The sequence below is a fragment of the Cebidichthys violaceus genome, unplaced genomic scaffold (genome assembly GCF_023349555.1).
Source record: "Cebidichthys violaceus isolate CVI_PGR_0920_01 unplaced genomic scaffold, fCebVio1.0.p SCAF_1, whole genome shotgun sequence".
Classification (NCBI taxonomy): Eukaryota; Metazoa; Chordata; class Actinopteri; order Perciformes; family Stichaeidae; genus Cebidichthys; species Cebidichthys violaceus.
The window spans coordinates 3,236,103-3,259,710 of record NW_027176262.1 but is presented as its reverse complement, the minus strand read 5'-3'; the positions used below and the strand labels follow the sequence as shown (position 1 = coordinate 3,259,710).

At 43.6% G+C, this 23,608-nt stretch overlaps 1 protein-coding gene across 1 annotated transcript in view; it reads left to right on the top strand.

Annotated features, from left to right (window-relative positions):
* The window catches only part of LOC137890344 (calsyntenin-2-like), a 92,205-nt gene that overhangs the window by 42,402 nt on the left and 26,195 nt on the right, over positions 1-23,608 (top strand). The window contains exon 9 of the mRNA XM_068734524.1: positions 20,088-20,250. Coding sequence (XP_068590625.1) covers positions 20,088-20,250 — 163 coding nt within the window. The remainder of the gene's footprint in view (positions 1-20,087; positions 20,251-23,608) is intronic.

Here is a 23,608-nt window from a genome sequence, read left to right as displayed (position 1 = left end):
TTGATAAGAGGGGAAAGTGAAGGATGCTTGAACAAACAGACATGGCAAAGAGAGGCCGAGATATGCTCGCTCCAGGGTGTGTGTGTGTGTGTGTGTGTGTGTGTGTGTGTGTGTGTGTGTGTGTGTGTGTGTGTGTGTGTGTGTGTGTGTGTGTGTGTGTGTGTGCGTGTAGACAGCAGCTGTCTGTTGATCAAGGACGCTGTCTTAAAGTCAGACAGGTCACCTTGACTCGCAAGACCCTGACTCTCTCGAAGCGAGGACATTTGATCCGGAGGAGGGACATATACAGCTGAGCCCGGACATCCAGACGCATCCATACAGGGCTAATTCAATCAGACAGCACTGGTCTTCAATGGGGGGGGGGGTCTTCTGGAGAAGTTAAAAACACAGGGGTTTCCACAGAGTGTTAGTCACGTGTCTGTTTTCTCATCCATTCCACATTTCTTCTGGCGTTCGCGCAAATCCACGTTTCTCACAATCCCCGCTGCCTCGTCAGTCAAATGTTTACTGAAGGTGTTAAAAAGGGATTATTAGTAGCTATACCGCTGATGACACATCCTCTGTATTGTGCCGGGGGGGGGTTAAAAACAAAAATAAGATAACAACTTAAACATAGTGGTAATTTGACACACTGATTCCTGTGAATGAAAGCCGTACATATTTGTAATTGACCTGGTTTGTGAGCTGGATAAAAAATAACATTTTGTTCAACTAAACTCATTTTAATTGAACTTAAAATCTATTTGGTTTCTGGTAGTATGGACACAAAAAACCTTCATGTAAACAATGTCAATTTTGGAATTTCATGGACGTTACTTTTGATGTCTGCTCTTTTCCAAGTTTAGGAACTCACTAATAATTTAAATAATTAGGGGTAACATCTATGTTTGGGGGACTTGGACTCATGACGTCAGTGTTTCTAAAATCCTGGATACAGCCCTGTAAAAATTTTAGATTTTATCAGCTGCAACAGCGACATGACAAAAGACCGTCCACTACTTTTGGTCCTTACAGGAATATACTGTTACCGACATTGTTGGTCCCCAGAAGACGAATCCAGCTGACTTATTGATCCTTTGACTTTCCATCTGGCCCTGCCAGCAGTTTAAAGTGTTCACTTATCCACTAGAATATCTCAACAACTGCCCAGATGGATTGACACAACATTTTATACGAGCATTCACGGTCCCCAGAGGATGAATCCCAATGACGTTGATCACCCTCTGACTCTTCCTCTAGCGCCACCAAACACCCCACTGCTTTCCATAACGAAGACAATATTTGGCCATATAAAGGTGCCAAAGATATTCTCTTGTCTTTATTTAAGGTGATAAAATGATTTTAAGTTGGATGCCGTTTGGATGCTAGAGGGAGCAATTTCCTCTGTGAACAGCTTGTTTGTTTGTGGTAATTCTAGTGTGATAAAGTGTAATTCACGTATAATAAAATGCATCACATCCTTTAAGTTGGTCTCATATGCAGCAGTTGATGAAATTCTATAAAAAAAAAAAAAGGAAGTTGTGAGATTAGGCTGGCTTCTAGCAGTTTTTTGGGGGTAATACAAAGATTTAGAAAGTTAATTCTACAGCCTTGTCTAAATTGATCTCAATTTATTTATTTTATTACCTCCCGGTGATAAAACTTTCTTACGGACTATGCCGACACCACATACGTCTCTGGAACAGGCTGAACAATAGTTGTTAAACTGTGTAGTTTCCTGAGCACTTTCTGAACCCCCCCCCCCTAATTCTTTTGTCCTCTCTCTCATCTTCCTCCCTCTTGCTAATAGTTTGTCTCTGAAACCCTGCAGCATGAAAGGAAACTTTCATTAAGTTGCTATCTCCCCCCTCGCCTTCTCGCCACTTCCTCCTCATCTGCTAATGTCTTTTAAACAAAATGAACTTCTGAATACCTCCTGGCCCAGGGAACACTTCCACAGAAGAGTCTCCTCCTCTCCCTACATTGGTTTATCACAGAAGTCCAATTAATTTCTCACACAATCCAATCAGGCACCGCAAGTCGGCTACATAAAGACCGCAGATGGTTGCAGATATTAGTTTTACCTGCTGTGGAAAATATCTGTGTATATCTGTTAATAACAGGCGCAAAGTAGTTGAAGGCAGCATGGCTTTATGCGTACAGACCTATTGTGTTCAGTGTGATTCAGTATTTTAAGCGTTGCTGTCTGTGCTCTGCATTGTTGAGAGAGATTGAGCTTGAGGTTTTTTTTTTATTGACTTCAATGGAGCACTGTGCAGTGAGCGTCTTTTGTGCACGGTTTCATATTCTTTTTTGCATTCAAGCGTCTCAAAGGAGACTGTCAATCTTGAAGCTGTTTCCTGCATCAGCCAGTACTTAATGAGCCCCTGCATGTATTATAACCATGTAGAATAGAGTCTGCACGGTCCAAAAAATAGCCTTTGGCTCACGCAGGTATCCGGGAAATTCACCGGGTTAAAGACTCACACTTCAGTTCTTTAGCAGTGTGTTAACAGCAAGTGAAGCTTTATCGTTCCTTTGAAGAGCAGAAATACAACTTATATGAACTAAATCCACCAAACCTTTACCTTTTCAAAAGGGTGATAAATAAAGTTTATCATTTATAGCATCTTTATGTGCTTGTTTCTGGATTTCTTAACAATGTGTTTTAAACATTCTGTTATTTTAAAGCATTTCATTGTAAATTAGGATATTTTTTATGTGTATGTGGATCATGCTAACTGCGTTGCCTACTCGCCACCTTTATTGTAGAAATTCGTGAAACACGTCATCAATACGATGTGTTATCGGGGGCATCCTGCACAACCTTCCTCAACTGGTGACTTTCAGCCAAATGCGTCTGTGATTAATCCTCATAACTTAAGTCGTAAGTCATATATAATAAACACAGTTTGTATTTGAAGTAAATTGAAGACTTTTACCAGGACACCAATTTATTCTATATGTACTATATGTTTTCAACAGCTGCCATCACTACAAGCGCATGCGGCTGAGAGTCACCAGTTAACACAGTCATTTGTTTAACCAAAACACCGGCAGCATCTATGGCTGCAAGCTATTATGACCACAGACGACGTAGTTCAGTGACAAATACATTTATATATCTGGCCACTAAAATATTGGGCCACTTGCTAATTTATTCTACCCGCTCACTTATAGCACACAGATCTGGAAAAGTCGAATTTTTAAGGTTGCATTTGCGATATTTGGTGGTTAATGACGAGCTTCCGCCATACTTCCGTTGCCAAACTACGTGCGCACACTTACAATATGTCATTTTACAAACTGTTGAAGGTCCATATGAAACAATAAGTAATGCATGTTATGTTTGTAGTTATTTCAGTATGCTAACCAAACAGCTAGCTTGGCTAGCTCCTTGGTTAGCTCCTTGGTTAGCTTCTTGGCTAGCTCTTTGGTTAGCTCCTTGGTTAGCTCCTTGGCTAGCTCCTTGGTTAGCTCTTTGGAAGTAGATCCCGTACAGTAAACAAAAAGTTTTTAACCAGTGGGGCTAATGTCTGTGTTTACTTGCGTGCATTGTATGGTTTGAAATTCTTAATGTAAAAGTGTATTTAGGAGAAAGTGCGAACATAGCATGACCCATAGCCAGAATGACTCAATGAGAAAAAGACCCAGGTTGAATAGAACCAGAATTGTCCTTTAAGTAAATTAATCGTTTTGCCCCTGCAAGCACAGCTGAGGTCCAGTAATTTCCATGAGTAAGTAAGTAATTATACCGTAAACGTTATGACCCAAAGAAACCAGTCCACACAAACATTTGCATTGGTAAATCATTCAAATGGCCCTTTTTTGGTATTATGTGCTTCACGAAAATGTCGACGGGATACCGATCCGCGTCGCTGCTTCCATGTTTTCCCACGTAGAGAGAGATGAATGGAAATGCTGTTTTGTGTACAGTCAGAGCAAAACCTGCGCTGTGTCCTGTATCCGACAGGGCGAAAGGGGGCTTCAGCAGGGAGGAGAAATCCAATGAGAAGTCACCTCGAGCCTTTCATCTACTGAAAAGAAAATGGGGGGGGGAAATGACAACCGGGATAATTGAGATCTAAATGATGTTTCCTGCAGAAGTCTAAATTGAATGTGGAAGTTACATCATTACCTCTGGCTACCCCATCACTTATTTTTTTCAGGAAAGCAATCATGCAAACACTCGGGGGCGACTTTCTATGATTATATTAGTGGACGGCAGATATATATGTGACCTTTAATGTAGTCAGAGATGGTGAAGCTAGTCAGACGGCTACAGTATGGGTTCATGTTTACATAAATAGTGGTTAGTAGTTGTCTCACACTTTGTGCCGCATGTTTATCCAGGCCATTTAGATAGATAGATAGATAGATAGATAGATAGATAGATAGATAGATAGACTTTATTCATCCCCAGGGGGAAATTAGTTTGTAGCAGCAGCAATTTACAGAGTAAGATAAAATATTACATATGGAAATGCACACTATATTCAGTACAATGAAATAACAGAGCAGATATTGAATTTGAAGAAATAGAATAATAAAAAATAAGATAAAATAGAATAAACAATAATAAAAATGCAAAAAAAATGCACAGTATATGCAATGAATTAGAATGGTATTAAATTAACAACTAAACAGTAGTGGATCACCAACAATTAAAACAAGTAAAAATGCTTTATGGGTTAATCACAACCAAAAACACTTTTCACAGTATTCAGTAATTTGCCACATTTTTTCATACAAAAAATTGATGGACTAGTGCAGCTTTGATGCTAAGAAAACACACTTTCTCTATCCAACGCAATTCAAGCAATTTTGTCTTTTGACTACTGATTTATATGCTCTCGCTCCCATTTTGCAAGTGTAGGCTCACATCTATTGTGCACATCAACAATGGTTGAATGTGTCACACATGACAATAACAAATTGAGCATATTCTTTACAAACCGCTTGGCATGATCTTCCCCCATAGTCGCCTCCTAACCGGTCCAGACTCATCGTCAAAACAAACATCTCCTGAGCAACGACGGCGAGCATCTGGCATTTTGAAATTCCTGATGTGCTGCTGTTGACTGCTATCATCAGGAACTCCTTGTTAGTAAATTACAGGATGTTTAGGGATCGTGCTACCTGGTGAGATTGTGAAATCACGTTGTTTTTGGTTATGAAAAGATGTCTTTTGCAATAAAGCAGTAAAGGTCTGCACAACATCCGTCTCCCTAAGAGAGGAAGGAACCCGGCATTCAAACAGCTGTCTCTCAGGCCCACACCTTCACCACAGGCTCAAATCATAGCACATGCAGCTGTTTCCCAATTTGCACCAATTTAGCTCAAATTTACAATAACTGCAACAGCAGAAATCCACATCAACACAATTGATTTATGTGTTTTCTGCCCCAAGCAACAGCAGTGCCCAACGATTCCTCCAAATGAATCTACAAACTGCTTTTGTTTGTTCATGCCCTCAGAAGGACACGCAAGCATTTCCTGATTTCCGACACCCCAATCAATTTTCTGTGCCATCCAAAACTTTGTCAAAAAAGAGCAGTAGCAGTAAAAGTCGGGGCTGCTGGGAAGTCCGAGTGAGCCTTTACGACGAGGAGCCAGCCGCCATCTTTTGTCGAGTTAGAATGTCTCGCGCTGTAGAGAGCTCTGGCTGTTTGTGACCAGCTGCTCGCTGTGTTGACGCAATTACACACCAGCAAAGCCAATGCGTCATTCTCTTTTAGCTCGCTGAGACAAATGTGTGGATATCTCATTGAGCACTGTGGGCCCTGGCTTTCTCCATCATATCCTAAGTGTAGCATGGAGCTCCTCCGTCATATAGTGATCAACATTCACTGTGTCTACGACCAACGTTTTGAGAGATGTAGGTGAATTGTAGCTATACGGAAATGAATAGTGTTCAGACAGGAAAGGAACTGCATTCGCTTTGAACCTATGGGGACATTGTTGCTCTATATTAACAACCTTACCTTCCTCCTTTCCATAATTCAGATATGTACTATATGAACATATGTCATTTTGGGTCACTCGCTGAAGACACTGATGCTGTCGTTTTTCTCAGAGAGGACAGCCTCTTGATGCCCTATTTGTTAAACAAAAATCTTAAATACATTCATGAGCTTTGCAGCTGACAAATATATATATATATTAGATTTCCATATTTCATAGAAACCCTGTAGTCCGTGTCCTAGCGTTTATCAATGAGAGAGCAACATAGTATTTCTGTTTCACACCTCATCTGTGTCTGACTGTAACAACGCAAGCTCACACACGGCGCTTCTCTCCTCATGGGAGGAGCAGTGTTGAATGATAGATGACTGCTACTAAAGAATCCGCTAAATTTAGAGCTCTGCTTCACCAACCGGCTCCAAAGAGCACGATGGGTACACACACACACACACACACACACACACATACACACACACACATCTTCTGACGGATCGTTCTGACTGTCTATTTGAAGTGCATGCAGACTTCTGCCGCGTACAGTTTCGACCGCTATATTCTCGTCTTTCGCCCGCATGCACACAATCTCCCAAAAGAAACAAAGCTCCTACAGATGTTTGCTGTGTGTCTGGAGCCGTCATCTAGCTCCAGGTCAGGACTAGGGCCTCAATGTTTACCCAGCTCAAGGCTAACGTCTCATAGCTTTATTCACAGAATACTGTGACCGCTGTCAAGCTACACCTCAGAATCCAGAATCCTTGCCGAGGTGTACAGTGGTCATCAGAGTGTCCATCCGTCCCCCCCCCAGGGTGGTACTCGCACAGCGCACGTTCCCATTAAAACAGTGGATTTATTGCAAAACAACGCAGTAGCAAATCCCTGGACTTTTGATATTGATTGGCACTTATGCAAAGGGCCTTGTTTTGTATTCAGGTGGAGGATCTTAACGAGGGCAGTAATCAATAACCTCAGAAAGATGAAAAGGTAGAGACAGAGGAGAAGAAAAGATAGAATAGGAAGGCGAAAGAGAAGACCCGCCTCGGGGGCCGGAGATCGAAGAGGAAACGCAGGTAAGGAGAGAAGAAAGATGGAACGTGTGGAAAACAAAAAGAAAAGAAATGTCAGAAATGACTTCCCACTGGACCCAAAGACATGCCGATATATATAACAGCGGTTGGAGCGGCTGAGAGGAATGGAAACAGTCGATGAACAATAAACAATTGAACAACAACGGTGCTGCTGCTCGCCGCTGATATCGCTCAGGCACAATCTCCTCTGCTATTGTTCGGTGAGCAAGACACAGGGGATGATAGACACTTTGATGACATCGATGCAGTCACCCTGGGTGTTGGGAGCCAAAATAATATGCAAAATAATTGGGTTTATAAGTGTAATCGGAGAAGGCGGGCTTTGTTGTTGGCAATCCTCTCGGTATAATATCACTCACTCATCACAGGCATTATCTTCTTTTATCATTTTTTTCCGGTGCCGAGGTGTCTCTCAACCTCCGCCACGGCAGTCTGCTTTCACAAATGAAATCAGCCTTTATTACAAACGCACTTTCCAAAACCCTGTTCCGTGCAGTTTTCCATCATTTTTATTTCTTTTCACATCCCCACCGTCCCTGGATAATATTACCTCCCCTTTTATGAGAGTGGGAAGTACTGTAGGTCTTAGATAGGCAGAAATCGTGCAGGAGAGGCCACTAAATGACAGGGTGGAGGAGCAATGGCTTTTATTACCTTGCTGACTCGGTTCGTGTGTGTGTGTGTGTGTGTGTGTGTGTGTGTGTGTGTGTGTGTGTGTGTGTGTGTGTGAGACACACAGTATCAGTGACTTGCAGAGTGGTATATATAGTTGTGTGTGTAATTGAGAACAATGGTGAGAACTCTGTGTGTGTGTGTGTGTGTGTGTGTGGCATCTCTTACCCGTGTATTAGTGAGTCGAAGGCGAGGGCCTTTATCTGTGTGTGAGAGGCTGCGTGTGCTGTAACACGTATGTGTGTGTGTGTGTGTGTGTGTGTGTGTGTGTGTGTGTGTGTGTGTGTGTGTGTGTGTGTGTGTGTGTGTTATTAGTGTGTATCAAGCAGAGGTGTCTGGTTTAAGTCAATTAATTTGTGACTCGCCCCAAGTCAAGTCTCAAGTCATCTTTTGGCAAGTCTTTAAGTAATAGTCTCAAGTCATTAATCCTTTGTGACAGCATCAAGTCAATCGTGACAGGTTCAAGTCGAGTCTATATTTCTTCTAGGTAAAAAAAAATCACGTTTCACATCCGTCATGCTAAATCAAGTCTCCAGTTGTTTGTGACGAGTCCAAGTCAAACGCCAGACGATTGAAGTATTGCGCGGGTGTTGTGGAAGTGTGGAAGTTGCCGAGGAATGAGAGACCTTTTGATTTCACTTTGTTTTAAAAAGGGAGCACAAAGGCCAAATAGCAGAAAATAACAGCACAGTGCCATTCATCATATTAATCCGGACCAAATGGGTTCGCTGAGTACCCTCTTCTTCCAGCCAATCTATCCCTTTAACTCTTCGCCCTCCCGATTCCTTTTTTTTTCTTCTTTTTACAATTTGTCTTACTTTCCGGGCCAAATAACACTCCCCCAAAAAACTCTCCACCCAGACTTTCTGCCTACCCAAATGGTTTTTTAAGAGAGAAAGTTTACGTGCAATGCAAGCCCCCCCCCCCCCCCTTTCCCTCCGGCCCGGCTAAAGCGCTTCCTGGATCGAGGGTGGCTGTCAGGATCTGCGGCGAAGATTTATTGTGCACATCCCACCCTGACCTTAAGTGTGGTAGGAGAAAAGGGTGAGAAAGAGAGATGAATTGAAGAAGCGATAGAGACAGAGAGGTCGGAGGAAAAAGCGAGCTTGGTGTAGGGCTGGTAAATTTGGCGTAGGAGTATCGGCGTGTGTGCGCATTGTCAGGGTTTGGGTAATCAGGAGGAGGCGGGTGATGGATGTAGTATGGCATCCCCCCCCCCCCCCCCACCCACCCTCAGTATGTCTCCTTCCACGTCTCTGCTATAGGTCTGTGGCAACTTTCCCCACTGCTTGCTTTGGACTGATAGTTTACCCGTGGGAAAACGTCTTTACTTTTTTACTCTTGCTGTCTTCTCAGGCTGCTGTTGTTTCACTTTCTCTTCTCTCTCTCTCTCTCTCTCTCTCTCTCTCTCTCTCTCTCTCTCTCTCTCTCTCTCTCTCTCTCTCTCTCTCTCTCTGGTACCCGACTCATCTCCTTCACCCGGACATCCACCTTCCCCCACGCTGTCGCAGTCTTTTCCCCCAGTTGTGATGCATGTATGCATACATCTACAGTAGTCCCCAAGTGGCTCCAGCAGACAGAGACGCAAACAAATCCAGCATCATGCATGCATTTCAGAATGAAGTTAGGCCTTACAGAGAACAAGAACTCCCTACATACTGTGAAGCATGCTCTTGCTGCTGTCCACCACCAGGATTCAGCTGCATTAAAAAACACTCTACCTAAACAACGTATCCTCATACAATGGTCTGATGCTACTTAAAGTTCCTTATTTTTTGTCCGTCCAGCAACAATTTTCGGATAACATGCTCACATCGTGTACATGCAATACAGTCTTTTCAAAATAAACTTCCGTCTTTCCAGGAAACAAGTTAGTTAGGCTACAAAATGACATCGTCATTTGGGTTAAAATAAGTACTGTACATGCAGTTGTGGTAGTACAGAAGTCACGTGACAAATAAATAAACGTTGATTTTTTGTTTTTTAAGGGTGAAAATACAATATTAAAAAAAAAAAAAGAAATTGCTTTGCCAGTTGCCGATATAGATGAAATTACAGATCCATTTGGACAATTACATTTTGAGGTCAATTCAACCTAAAATTTAACTTAATGTTGATATCTCATAAACAAGAACATTTTAAAAGAACGCTGCTGACCCCTGCTTTAAAACACACAACTCTCACCGTTTGGGAAGTTAAAAGTTAGTAGATAGAGGTTTAAGATGCGGCCCATTATTATTATTTTTGGACTATCATTCAACCCCATGGCTGGGTTTAGTTCTAAACGTAGTCTGAAGGTGCGATTACTTTGAATACACCCTCCAGACTCTCAGACTTCGAGGACGCGGCCCTCGCTCCTTACAAATCCCACTTAAACCTCCGCGCTGCTTCACACACAGCGGAGCTCCAGGTGCCGGCGTTCGACATTAGTGCACTTCTATCCGGGGCCCTAATCCAAACCAATGGTTATGACACTCAGATCAGAGGGGTTTCTGTCTGATTGGGGATTTTGAAGTACTGTGTATAGCAACAGGCTTAAGTGTTGCAGCATGTTCGCGTTTTAAACCAGACCAGACTGGAGAATGAAGAGAGGAGATGGTGATGAAATAGAGAGGGTGATACCGTAAGGACAGACGCGTGTTTAATTGGCCGCATATTGTTCAGTACCTCTGATAAGGAGGAGAGAATCCAGCCACCTAGCCGCAATTCAAATCCTAAAATACAGAATTCCAAACCCCAAAAATATATGGTGTCCAAAGATATCACTCCTCAAACGCTGGATACCGATCCAGACAGCGGTAATTGACAGCTGAAGCTGCAGCACAGCTACAGACTCTGTGGTGCAGCTGCAGAGAGGCCACGCTCAGCTGAGTTTCCTGCTGGGGATCAACTGCGGTGAAATAAGGTAATCCCAGTTTCTGTAAGTGAATATTCTCTGTTTGCAGACGGACACAAAAGAAAAACACACTTTACGGACCTTTTGGATAAAAAAAAACCAACGAATTTATTTGGGCCAAAATGTTCCCAAAACTAGCTCTTAAAAAAAATGAGCAGGTATTGTACAAGAGGTATTGTTGTTGCCCATTTGATTTGCAGAAGACATCAAACCCTTCTGCAGTCGGTGCACGTTCAATATCTTTTGTTTTCCATTAGAATTCATTTAAAAATGGGTTGAGAACATTATCTGTCTCCTTCTTTTCCCTCCTTGTGATCTGCTTAGCTCTTTTGTTTTCCTTTGTTCCCTCCCTCTGTCCTCAGATTACAATAGACTCGTTCTATTCATAGGAAATTATAAATGAAATGTTTTAAGGTAATCTGGAGCGCTTCTGATATATAATTAGCTGCTGTCCCACGAAAAAAATAAAAACCTCTCCTGAGTCCCTGATAAGCATTTGCGGGTAATTAAGAATCTGCATAACCTGTGTTTGTGCGTTGACAATTTACATGAGCATGTAAGCGAACATGTGCGGTAAACACCTACACATTCACAGAGTCTGACACGACAAGACATCCCTCAGGCACAATCGAGACGACAATGGAACCGGTGAGTTACCCAGTGGACTACATGTTGAACCCTGTTTTATTGTTATTTGTTTAAAATTTACATTTTTCTCTGCCAAGTAGGCACCATAAATGTATGAATGAGCTATTAACAGTTTCTGTTTGCAATGAAACTCTCTGTCAATTTTGTCTTCCTTTCTCTGACTTAAGCTGATTTTTGGACATTGGAGATACTGATATAGGGAAGTGTAAGAAGTCACATGTTAAAAGAAATATGTGTATCATGTCAGATTTTTGGCACAAATAGTGAGAATTGTTGAGTGTGACATTGGGCCAAACTACAAAAAGCTAATTCCTGTTGCTTTCAAAACACCAGTATGCACCTGTTATTATGCTGTTATCACTTCATCAAATATTTGTTTTTTATGCTCATTCTGCATTAGCAATTACAAAAAGCTCATGATTCACACACAAACACTGGTTTTCTGAGAGGAGACTACACCATGTAGTCTGCTGAGAGTAAAGTAAAGCCTTTACTTTATCCACCGCTCGATGGCTTCGTAGTGACTGTGTACCGAAGTGGTTTGAATTCCCAAAGCACCTGAGAGAAACACAACAAATGTTTTGAATTATGTAGCGGCATTAGCATATGTCATCAACAACATATTAAATAAACATTTCACAGTTAACAATCCCACATAGAAAGCCAAGTACATATTATATCAATCGCAAACAGAGCAGAGTTGTTAATGTATACAATCTTTGTCCAGCAAATTTACCAACCATAATATAATTATCTCCGACATGCCTGTGGGCGATCATGTGTTTGGTTGTGTGTGTGTGTGTGTGTGTGTGTGTGTGTGTGTGTGTGTGTGTCTGTCTGTCCACAGCTAATCTCAAAAATTACCAATTAGCCAGTTCTATTCTGTACTCATTTATGACCGTATGCTCGCAATTGCTGTGCTTTACAATTATGACTGTTTTTGTACCATCATCAGCAAGTGATCAACAACTGCTTCGGTAGCATAAGGCATTTCCGGCAATTGGATTGGCTTAAAACGAGCCTTAGCAAGTCTGTTGCAGGGCACATTTTGGGCCTTTTTCATGGCCCAAAAAACTGAAGTTTGGTCTACTTTTGAACAGGAGCATCTACAGATGAAGTCCACACCCGATATGTTACGATCCGCTAAAGATAGGCACGATACAAGATGACTACATCCCTGTTTTAGTTATTTTTGCCGCCATCTTAACTTTAAAGAACCAGAGAGGGACAATTGAGAGTGAGATTAAAAGGAAATGGAGACACACTCCACCGAGTGCACTTTTCTAGGTCTTTCGTAATAGTCATAACCACCTGTGTGACCTCTTTCTGATCCCCAAAAGATAAATAAGACCAGAACTGTGTGACTTTCTGTCCGGCACCAGAATAAAGTTTGATGCTGGATGATTCAAGATAGGTAGGTCACCAAAACTGTCCAATGTGGGTTCACATTTACAACTCTTTGTTCATTTTGTAATACATTTGTGTGAACTCTAAATGGACCAGAACTTAATTAAAGGAAACAATGGATCTCTTTGTTTCTTTACAGACTTAGGAAATCCAACCAAACCAATCTAAGCTAGACAGGCAGACCACCTGTGGCATAAACCAGGGCTCGATTACATGCTACAGCATTACACCTTAAACCACCGAACCACCGGGACGCCCCCAACATTTGTAATATTACACGGTATTTTTCTCCACTCTAACCATTCTGTTGCTCTATTTGAAACCAACAGAGGGAGAAAGTCAATGTGATCAGTCTCACTAAAATGGCCATGCAGCCTAAAAACCCTGTGGATATTAACGTGTGTGTGTTTGTGTGTGTGTGAAGTTTTGTGTGTGTTTGTGTGCGTCCCATTATGAGCTTGTGGAAAGGTCATTTGGCTGTTGACTCCTAGTCTCTGCCGGGAGCGGCTGGATAATTGCTACTCTAATTAGTCACTTTTGCCAGCCGGTAATTCATAGTCACCTTCAAGTACGTCTCCCACACACACACACACACACACACACACACACACACATAGACATGAATACAGTACATCCTGTGTATTTATATATACACACACACCCACACACACACATCTACTGTTCCTCCACTATCACTTTCTTTTAATTGTTTCTTCTATTTTTGTAATTATAGGCTTTCAGACAGACAATTGTGGACGCTTACAACAATTGACATGATAATGTTTTTCATGTTGACACCGAGCTGACGATGATTTATGACAATTATGCGTTAGCAAAAAGCACTTTTGTTAATGACTGTGGAGGCTAAGTATTTCTGAGGCAGACATGACTGGATGAGAGCCTCAGCTTCCCTGATACCGACGTTCATTGAGCTGTTAGACAACAATTCCGTCGAAGTTAAAGGAGACAGAATACCTTCAATATAAGGCACTTAAGTTCATTTTTGCTGCTTTTTGCAGCCCAGCATCCTCCCTGTTTAGAATGCCTCATTCGCTGAACACTGCAGGCTTTTGCTGTGCTGCTCCAGCCTTGTTTGGTCTGGTATGACCAGCAGCTTATAGATATTGCTGCATAACTGACACGACTGAGGCATTATTATGATTCCCACTGGTTTTCTTGGTAATACACGCCCTGTGTAGCATTCAAGCGCTTGGATATGCAAGGTGTCCGTGATCCTAACTACTCGAGGTCAATGCCTAACCTTAACCGTAACCATCTCTGCCTCAACCAGCTGCACAGGGTCAGTTTGCCAAGAAATACAGTGGAATTCATGATTATTACTGAAGCGTCTTTCTGCCCCATGACTCTTTGTGTACGTGCTAATGATTCTAACGAGTGACGGACAAACGTTTGTGTGTTTTGATCTCCAGAGTACTACTTTTTTTTGGTTGCATTTTAAAGGAGGGAAACATTCTAATGATGGGAAACAGACTCCAGCAGCCGGGGAGCAGCGTCTTCCTGGTGTCTTGCTGTCACCATAAGGTTTGCCGTGCGTCCAGCTGAGACTATAGGAAAGCCACTGATCCCAGCCAAGAAGTAGTCTGCACACGACCCCAAGTAAACACGGTTTTGTGTACGAATTGAAACAAAAAATTGGTGAGCTTTAGAGGAGCGGATATCTTTCGACAAAGCCAAGTTAGAAGAGTGGCATCAATCTCTAACTTTGCAAAAAAACCAATAATGTAGAACTTGTTTTCTTTGAGGTGGAGTTAAGAGTTTTCAAATGATCAATTGTCACATTTTAAGAAATATAATTACAGGTGTGTCGCTTGTCCAAAGCTTCAAACTTTTGCACATTGCTTTGAATGCATCTTTTTTTAGAAACCAAATCATTGATCATCTCAGAGTGATTTTAAATTGTGTTCAAGGCCACAGAATTGGTCAAGGACAGTGTCTGCGCCTTCTATTATTTATATCTTTTGGGAGGCAATGAAACTAGAGCACCCCGAGAACACACGACTCCAACCAGGACACCATGGCTCTCCTTTACTTTATATGGGTCCATTTCTTTCACATACGAGTGCGAAAGTATCCTTTTTCCTGATGCTCCTGTGAAACAGTTGCAGCATTAAAGTCATTGAATTGGTCCTAACGGTACCAAACGTGTAGTGGACAGTGATGTCCCTTTGCACTGATGATCATTTCCAGCTTCTTCTGGTACCCTTCCATCCAACAAACCCCCAGCCAATCCAATCACGTCAGTTTACACCTCTGCCTTCACTTTGCCTCTGGAGCAACTTTCTCATTGCTTCCCTGTCTCCTCCCCCCCCCTCCTTAAAGTCACCTTGTTTCCAATGCTCATCAATCTCTGTTGTGGATCCTTCCTCCAGCAGGCCCTATAGGCCCCCTCCTCCTCCTCCTCCTCCTCCTAACTCCCTCCACCTCTTTTACTTCCTCTTTCTTCCATCTGTCCCTCCCTCTCCTCAGTACACGTCCAAACCACAAGCTAAGAATAACCTTGTGTTTACGGACACAGCACACTCTCTTTGTCTGGTCCTTCCTGAATGACTCACCGGCACATCGGGTAGCAATCTAATGAACAATTAGCAAGAACAGGTAATCTTACAATCTTCTTAACGTGGGTATCAAATATTTACCTGATTCCAAATTACCCTTACAATGACCATCTTGCTACACAGCAGTGGGACATAGTTGGGCTGCATGCTCTCATGTTTCCCACCCTGTTGTGATGAAAATAAACAATGCTAACAATCCTTGCAAGTTGCTCCACGAGGCAACACTTTCTTCTTTAGGTTCTTTTCTTCTACCCTTTTATTTCCCTCTGTCGTCTCTTTTCCTCCCTCGCTTCCTTTCATCTCCACCCTCCCTCGCAATCATCTCTCCGCCCTGCCACCTTCCGGATCTCAGATCACCTCCTCTCTCTCTCTCTCTCTCTCTCTCCCCCCCCCCCCCCCCCCCATTCTTTTACTGCTCCTATCTCGTTCCTCCATCGCTGGTTTGAAGTTAGAAGGTTGGATTGGGTGACAGATCTCTTAAAGACTTTCAACTCCAAAGGACTCGAGGCAACAACTCCCACAGTCAGGTTCTAATAGAGAGACAGGAGGAGAAGAAAAGAGACCAAATAAACTGCAGAGAGAAAAAGAGAGCGAGATGGAGGGAGGCAGATAGCAATTTTGTTTTTCTTCTCGCCATGGAGTGCCCCAAGAGATGACGAAGGATCTTTGATGTGCGATGTTTCCGTTCTCTACCTCGCATCACTCCCTCTTTCGCTTTCTTTTCTTTGTCCTCTGGTTGTTTCACGTCCTCCCTCTTCTTTGTTTGTGTGGTTATTTATTTCCTTCATTCCTTCCGTCTGTCAATTTGCATCAGGCAGAGACGCGGGGAAAGTGGAGGGATTGGGGAATAGAAAAAAACTTTTTGCTTTGCTTTCATAAGCAAGGCAAGCCAGAGCTGAACTTTAACTTTTGGAGCTTTTGAAGTTTTTGAAGTTGACACTTAATGGTGCCGGATTGATGTCTGTGCATTCATGTATTCATGCCTGTTAGTGGGTAGGTGTTATTACAAGTGGTGAATCCTTGCGGAATTGCTGCCTTGCTCTTTTCTCAGACAACCCACCCCCCGTGTACACGTGTGCACACACTCGCAGTGGCTTTTTTTTGTCAGTAGTGTATAGCTTTGAGCTTGTGGCATGGTGGATGGTTCTCTGAGTTACTTCCAGTCCTGAGGTTTTGTAATGGACACTGATTCCACCCTCTACACACACACACACACACACACACACACACACACACACACACACACACAGTAAAGATTCTCCATCTGTGTCCAGCTGGCGTCTTCCCATAGCAGCGCACCTGTTCTCTCAAGCTCTAATCGTGTGTTTCTGACAAGATGCCGAACTTTTGTGTCGCCGACACCAACAACTCTAAATATCACTGTGGACTGAAAGTTAACACTTCCTGTTAACCTGACTGTCAATGCATTGTCTCAGTGATATTCTTAGATCTAATATCTTCTGCACAAGATAATACGGAGTCCCCGAAGTCCCGAAAGATTATGTTTTTATATCGTCTAGCCAGAAGATATAAAGGTGTGGAGAAAAATAACTTGGAGTGTGCACAACATATTATCGTTTTCATGCGTGAAAAAATGTTTTCCGGGCTTCTGGTTCTCCGTAAAACGGAATCACTCGGGCAAAACATGTAGAGTTTGGCCTGATGGTGATAGCAAAGTCCATGCTGCCACCGAAATCAAATATCTGTACAGGCAGCCCTTTTAGCACATCTCAGACTCAGCTTGTGGGCAGGATTTTTACACAGTCTACCTGAGCTTAATTTATAAGTCTGTGTCATACTTTGTCTGTCAGGCTTAGTCAGGAGGGTTGAGCGATCAAGAACAGCAATGACAACTTATTTTAGATGTTGCTATTTGTCTATTGTTGCAAAACTGCTTTTACACTACCTTAAAGGGAACATATCATGAAAAACAAATCACTACAAACTGTGAAATGAGACTACCCAGCCTAAACAAGAAAACATACGAGTCAACCAGCCAATCTGATTTGGCCACGCCCCCTCCATTTGAGTATCTCCATCTCCATTGACGACTACCTTTGCAAAGGTGCGGCGTGCATATTTTTTTTGCAAGCCAATCAGATCAGACTGGGCTTTTTTTGGGGGGGAAGCAATTGGCTTAAAGAGACAGGCAATAAATCAGAGTGGTTCAGATAGAGGGTATGAGAAAAATTATGTCTTTTTGAACATTAAAGCATGTAAACATGCTAAATACAACCAAAATACGTGTCCCCTTTAAATAAATATCCCACTAACTGTGTGAAGAGCTCATTTAGTGTGTGTTAGCAATGAGCTCAAACTGTGACTCAAGCCAAAATACGTCCTATAACCCAAATTCACACTATAGATATGAGACGTCAGCAGCTTAACACGGAGAACACCGGCATCCGAATCGGTCTTCAAGTACCCGTGTCTGTCCTATCCCATATAAGTCGCAAATAGTGCTGACATGTGTGGCCGCATAGATCTCTCCCTCCTTCTGCTCCCCGATGGAGAGATCGCCAACAGACATCCCAGCCCGGCAGAAGCCGCCTCCTCTTGGGCAAGACCGCCTGGCCCTCTGCCCTTTGAAGCTCGCATGAGGAAGTCACCCACTAGGCACTCGGATCCCCTACGGGCCCGAAGCTCTCTTTGAAATACTGAACGGGCAAAAATGGGGAAGAAGTAGCGGTAGAGCATGAGAGGGGGACGGTCTGCATTTCTAAATGTCAGAGGGATTAGTGTGTGTGTGTGCATGCGAATGTTTTAAAGTTGGCATATGAGTAATGAGATGTAACCAAATAGAAGAACAGACACGTTAAAGATTAAGAGCGAGGGTGCAATGCATTCGAGACGCGTTTGAAATCATTTATGAACCAACTTGTAGACGCTAAGCATGGGAACTGCCCTTTATGTACATGCTACACATGTCCTGACATCCTAACTAGCCAATCAAAGTCAATCGCATCAGTATCAATCACTTCTACAGCGCCATCAAATCCACGATCAGATTATCCCCCCGTCGATTCTGAGCACCGACGCGGCGCATCGACATGCTGCATATGTGTTAAGCAGCTGTGCGGAATGATCACCAACAGGCCAGATGTTGTATCTCGCACCTCAACGGCAGCAAAAAAAAAATAAAAAATGAACCGGGATTGATTAGAGCTCCCATCTGCTGCGGCTAGCACGGCGCTAATAAGCAGGCTGCAGAGCGCTCCTCGTTGCAGAGGGAGGTTACCCGAGGCTAAGTGCTCAAAAGGCTCTCCCAGGTTACATCGGAGGAGCCGAGAGGAAGAGGGGAAGTGGACGGTTTTTTCGGGAGAGGTTAACCCTTACATACTGTTTATATTCGATGCCTTCACAGTATGGTTCGGGTCAATTTTGACCCGATTTTCACTCTCAACCTCCTCATGTTGGAAGAACAGATCTAGAGCCTGTTGCACACTAAATCTTGCTTTATAATGTTATGCCCCCCCCCCTCCCCCCCACCACCACCACCACCACCCTCCCAACCCAAATTGATTCAAATGTGTTACTTTGTAGATTATTTGCTAATATTGCAGGTGCTTGTGTTTGCAGGTGCAGATCTTGTGTCTCTGACCTGTGGATGACCTCTGTTCCCTTTGTGCACCATGATCACTCCTGTGTTGTTTTACTTTTTCTACTGTTTCGAGGCTTCCCCCCCCCCCCCATGCCCCCTTCAAAGACCAGCAGGTGTCTGTCTCTGCGGGAACCTGGGCAAATGTGGTGCAAACACAGACAGTCCTCGTGACAGTGTCGAGGTCCCCCTTGAACTCTGTCACCACTGTCCCGTAAAAAATACACACACACATGGCCTGTACAGTTTCACAGTTTCAAGATTCCCTAAAATCACCATTTTCCTTGATTTGACCCACACTGGTAGATCTAAAATTCATCTCGATAGATACGAAACAGCCTCAGTGTGCAAAAATGTGTAGCGCCTGTTCAATTTAAATTTTTTGTGTATTTTGGGTCACTTTAGGAAAAGTCATCAAATTTCAGGCTAAAAGAAAGAAGTTTAGGGTATTTTTACTGCTGTCAAATGTCAAACAGTATGTAAGGGTCAAACAGGTAACGGGCACAAGGGGGCGCCTTTCTGTATTAAAACTTCACATGCTCCAAACTTTATGTAAAAAACAACATTGCTGTTTATTTCACGACAAGATGGAGCTGCAATACATAAACAAAAATGATTCCTCCCAACTGAGACAATATATTGTAATCGATTCCCATAGTTGGCATAAAGATGACACATTTGATTTAATTATGCCAGTTTGCGTGATTTCAGGGTTACACGGGTTGAAATAGTAGAAACCTCCATCTGTCATTGTCACTAGTTGTGTGCCAAAGACGTTCCCGAGTGCACCTTTAACAAATGTCTGTGAGAAAATGCGAAGGACTAAAAGAGGAAAACATACGTACACCCCCACACTCACATCATCACGCCTATTTAAAACATCACATGCCCAAAATTAGGCTAGTTGTATCAGCAATCTGTCAGTCTGTTATCTCCAACATAGTTGATGTGCTTCCAATTTGCATTGGCACCAAAATTATAAAAAAAAAAATTGTGGAATCAGGGAGCTTTGTGTTCCTTGAGGACGACCAAGGATGAAAGGGTTCTTTAGGGGGTTTCCAGGCATCCAGGAGAACCTGCTAGCTAGCTGTTTCTCCATGTCTCGGGGCTTTATGCTAAGCTAAGCTAACCAACTGCTTTTCTGTTGAAGAAGGAAGACAGCGAATGCATGCCTTTCCCAACGTGTCAAACTATTTCTTTAACAACTAGCTAACCTCAGCAGCAACGTGTGTGACTTTTCACACGTCTTCTCTCCCCGACAGATCTGCGACAAGGAGTGGCACTACTACGTCATCAACGTAGAGTTCCCGGTGGTGACCCTCTATGTGGACGGAGTGACCTACGACCCCTACCTGGTGACCGACGACTGGCCCATCCACCCGTCACAGATTGGCGTGCAGCTCACGGTCGGCGCCTGCTGGCAAGGTGAGTGGGCAGAGCCGCCGCCGCCGCCGACAATGATGGAGCCAATGAAACAGCCTGCGACTGACACAAAAGTTTAGCATGAAAGATGAGGTGTATTTGGTATTCTGCTGATTGAATACAGCTTCTATGTGTGCGAGCGAGTTCAAGAATATGAATAATACTATTACTAGGGGACTCACTGAGTGTCGAGCATGTTCTTTGGCCTTGAATGAGCAATTAAGAAGAGCACTTAGTGTGCCTTTGACAAACGATTGAACCCGCGTGAATGAAGCCGGTACAATTTAACCGTCCTCTGAACTGATAGCTGCCACTAATTGCGCGAGGGTTGAATAAATGGCGCTTTTTTTTTTTTTTTTTTTTTCCCCGCTCAGTGCAGCTTACCGTTGATTTGATAGCCCAAATGAGACGGCTCAGTGATGCTTAACCCCCAGATAAAGAGTCAAGATATCTTTTTGTGCGGGAGCAGGAGCAGGTCATGTGGCTAGCTTTCATCTGCGGCGACGGAGAACCCCTCCTCTTCCTCCTCCTCCTCCTCCTCCTCTTGCTCCTGCCCTCCCAGTTCTTTCATTGAACACCAGGCTTTAGGAGGATTAAAAGTGCCTCGAATAGAAAAGAGAGTTCAGAGACGAGTCCTGCTTTTCTAGGTGTCGGCTAAGCCTCAGCGAAGAGTTGTTGCGGTGAATCTGAAATCTTAACAAAAGCCATTAGCCACAACAGATTGCCTTTTTCAAAGCACTGAGCTCCTAAGTGCCCGGCATGATGATTGCAAACATGTTGCAAAGCTGAGCTCGTTCATCGTCTGACCGAGTTCGCTTTCAGAGCGGCGCTGAAAAGAATGCGGCGGGTTCATCTCTGCTTTCCGTCACGCTTGCTGAATGGCATCGCAGATAAATATCGAACTGTCATTTTCAGGTTCAGACGGGACAACGCGCCAAACGGATGGCGGAGTAAACAAAAAAACCCCAAAAAGATTTGTAAGCTCCAAAAGAGTATGACCGCAGACAGCTGCGATAGTTTTTGCCATATTTAATTAAATTTCACGATATAATTTCACGGTTCGTAACATTTAACTGGTCGGTCAGTATTATCCTATGTAAATGCATTCTGCCCGACCGAAGCAAATGAGCGTAATTTAGAATGATCACATTATATTTGTGCAAAGAGGGCATTCTAGTGCGGCGCGGCAATACTTCAGCCTGTAGAACCTGTAAATAAACCTGCGTCACGGTGTCATTACAGGTGGCTGGCACACATGAATCACTTTTTATGAGTAGGGCCGTTTTTGTTGTTTAAAGATGATCTAAAATAAGCGCTTTCCTCAGAAGCTATGTGAACAATGAGCTACTGTCAAAAGCTCAAGTTATACTTTCCACCTCTGCAGAGCGGCGAGGGTACGTCTCGTCGTCTGCCGACGGGTTTGGTTCGGTTTCAAATGTGCTCTGCTTGTGTTCGACAAAATTTTGGTCTGGTTCGTTTAGGCTGTCGCGAGAGCTGTCAGTCAAACTCGTGGCGCGGACGAAAACAATGGAGCGGCTTCAAAAACGGACTCTGGTGTGGTTCGTCTGCACGGCTGCGTAGTGTGAGGTTTAAACATAAATCCAAAAGCTAAACTACTATTAAATCTATCTGCTGTACGTGAACTGTTAAGAAGGTGATCACCTGATCAACTATATATGCAACAAATGTGCGCGTGTCAAACTATGATGCTCCATTAGGGTCGCAGTAAGCAAAACACATCATGGTTGGGCTTAAAGGACCCACCATGATGGCAGACATCTCTGACTGATATCTGCCAAAATTCCAAAACTCACACCAAAATTGTCAAGCGTGAAAACATATTACTACAGGTAACGGGGGATTTTGGGGTGGACTGTCTCTTTTAATCTGAGTACAGAGTCAGTAAAAACGTAGACGGCGTAACATAGGGACAGAAGACATGCGACGAACATCACTGACGTGTCTTCAAAGTAACTCAGCAACGGCTTTTGGGACGTGAACATCGGTCTCGAACACGCGGAAAAAAAAAAAAAAAAAGGCTGCCTTGTGCGTCTTTATCGCGCAGAGGAGCGTGACGTTGTCTTCATTGGACAACGTGAAGTGAGTGAAGTGAGTGAAACACACAGTGATCCTTCCCAACAACAGGGCAGACAGGTGCGTTGATTGATTGATTGATTGATTGATATTGTGCTGCATGCGGATATCCACGAAGACATTCTGATCCTCGCTGCACATGAACACATGTATGCTATATGTGCAGAAAGTACAAAGGCCCTGTATGTGCTCAGAAACTAACACATAGAGTAGTAGACGGTATAAGCATGCATGGTCCATCCTGATCGTGGACACACTGTTAACGCTGCTAGCTTGCGTCGCTCATTAAAATGCACGAGACACAACTTGTGTCAGTGTGACTTCCTGCAACAACAAAGCGGTGGAATTATCCGTCTGTGAAGCGGACTCTCCTCCTGTTCTCTAATGGAAGGGTTGCCCACCCCCCCCCCCCCACCACCCCACCACCCCGGCCCGTCCTTCTTCCTTCACCTCTGGAAGTAAGTGCTGGCCGTGCAGTTTTCACACAGTCAGCCTGTATTTACCCTCTGACCCCCGTTGGTGGGTGTTCGTGTTCAGAAGTGTGTAACAGCGAGGCAGCGGAGAGAGCAACACACTCATCCCGCCTGGTTCTTCAGAAGCGTTTTGCCGATTACACACAGGCACAAATTGAACGGTAAATATCTGTGTACAAGTATGTACAGTAGAATGACTAAACACAGGTACAGTCAGGGAGGGACGATCGCTCCTATGGTCCTATTTCCAGCTCAGCCATGCCTCATCTGTTGCTGTTTTGGAAATGAGGCAAATAACGCTGAGGTAAAAGGGAGAGTGAAGATCTATTGAGCAAATAGCGCTGACGCCACGTAGAAAAACCGGCCTCTCTCTCTCTCTCTCTCTCTCTCTCTCCGTGAAGTGGAATGATCAGCGGTTTTATCGCCCATATCATTCGCGCTCCGCGGCGTCCCGCTAATCCCCTCTCTCCTCTCGCCGGGACCCACTTTAATGGTTTCTCTGGCCACGGCCTAAATTGATAACATCTGTCAGGGAGGGGACCGAGCGGATAGGTGGGACATCTAGAGGGAGGGGACGAGAATACGGGAAGGAGACAGTAAACTGAGTTGAGGAGGGAGAGCGAGGCGAAGCGTGAAAGAAGGAAAGAGTGGGTTTGGCATCTAGTTTGTAAAACGTGCGCAGAAATGTGATCTTGTGGTTTTTGTAAAGACAGACTCTGCTCTCATAGTACCTGGCAGGGTGTCAGCAAGCACTTTAATGTTGGCTGCCAGTATGCAAAGCAGCTGTGGTTGTT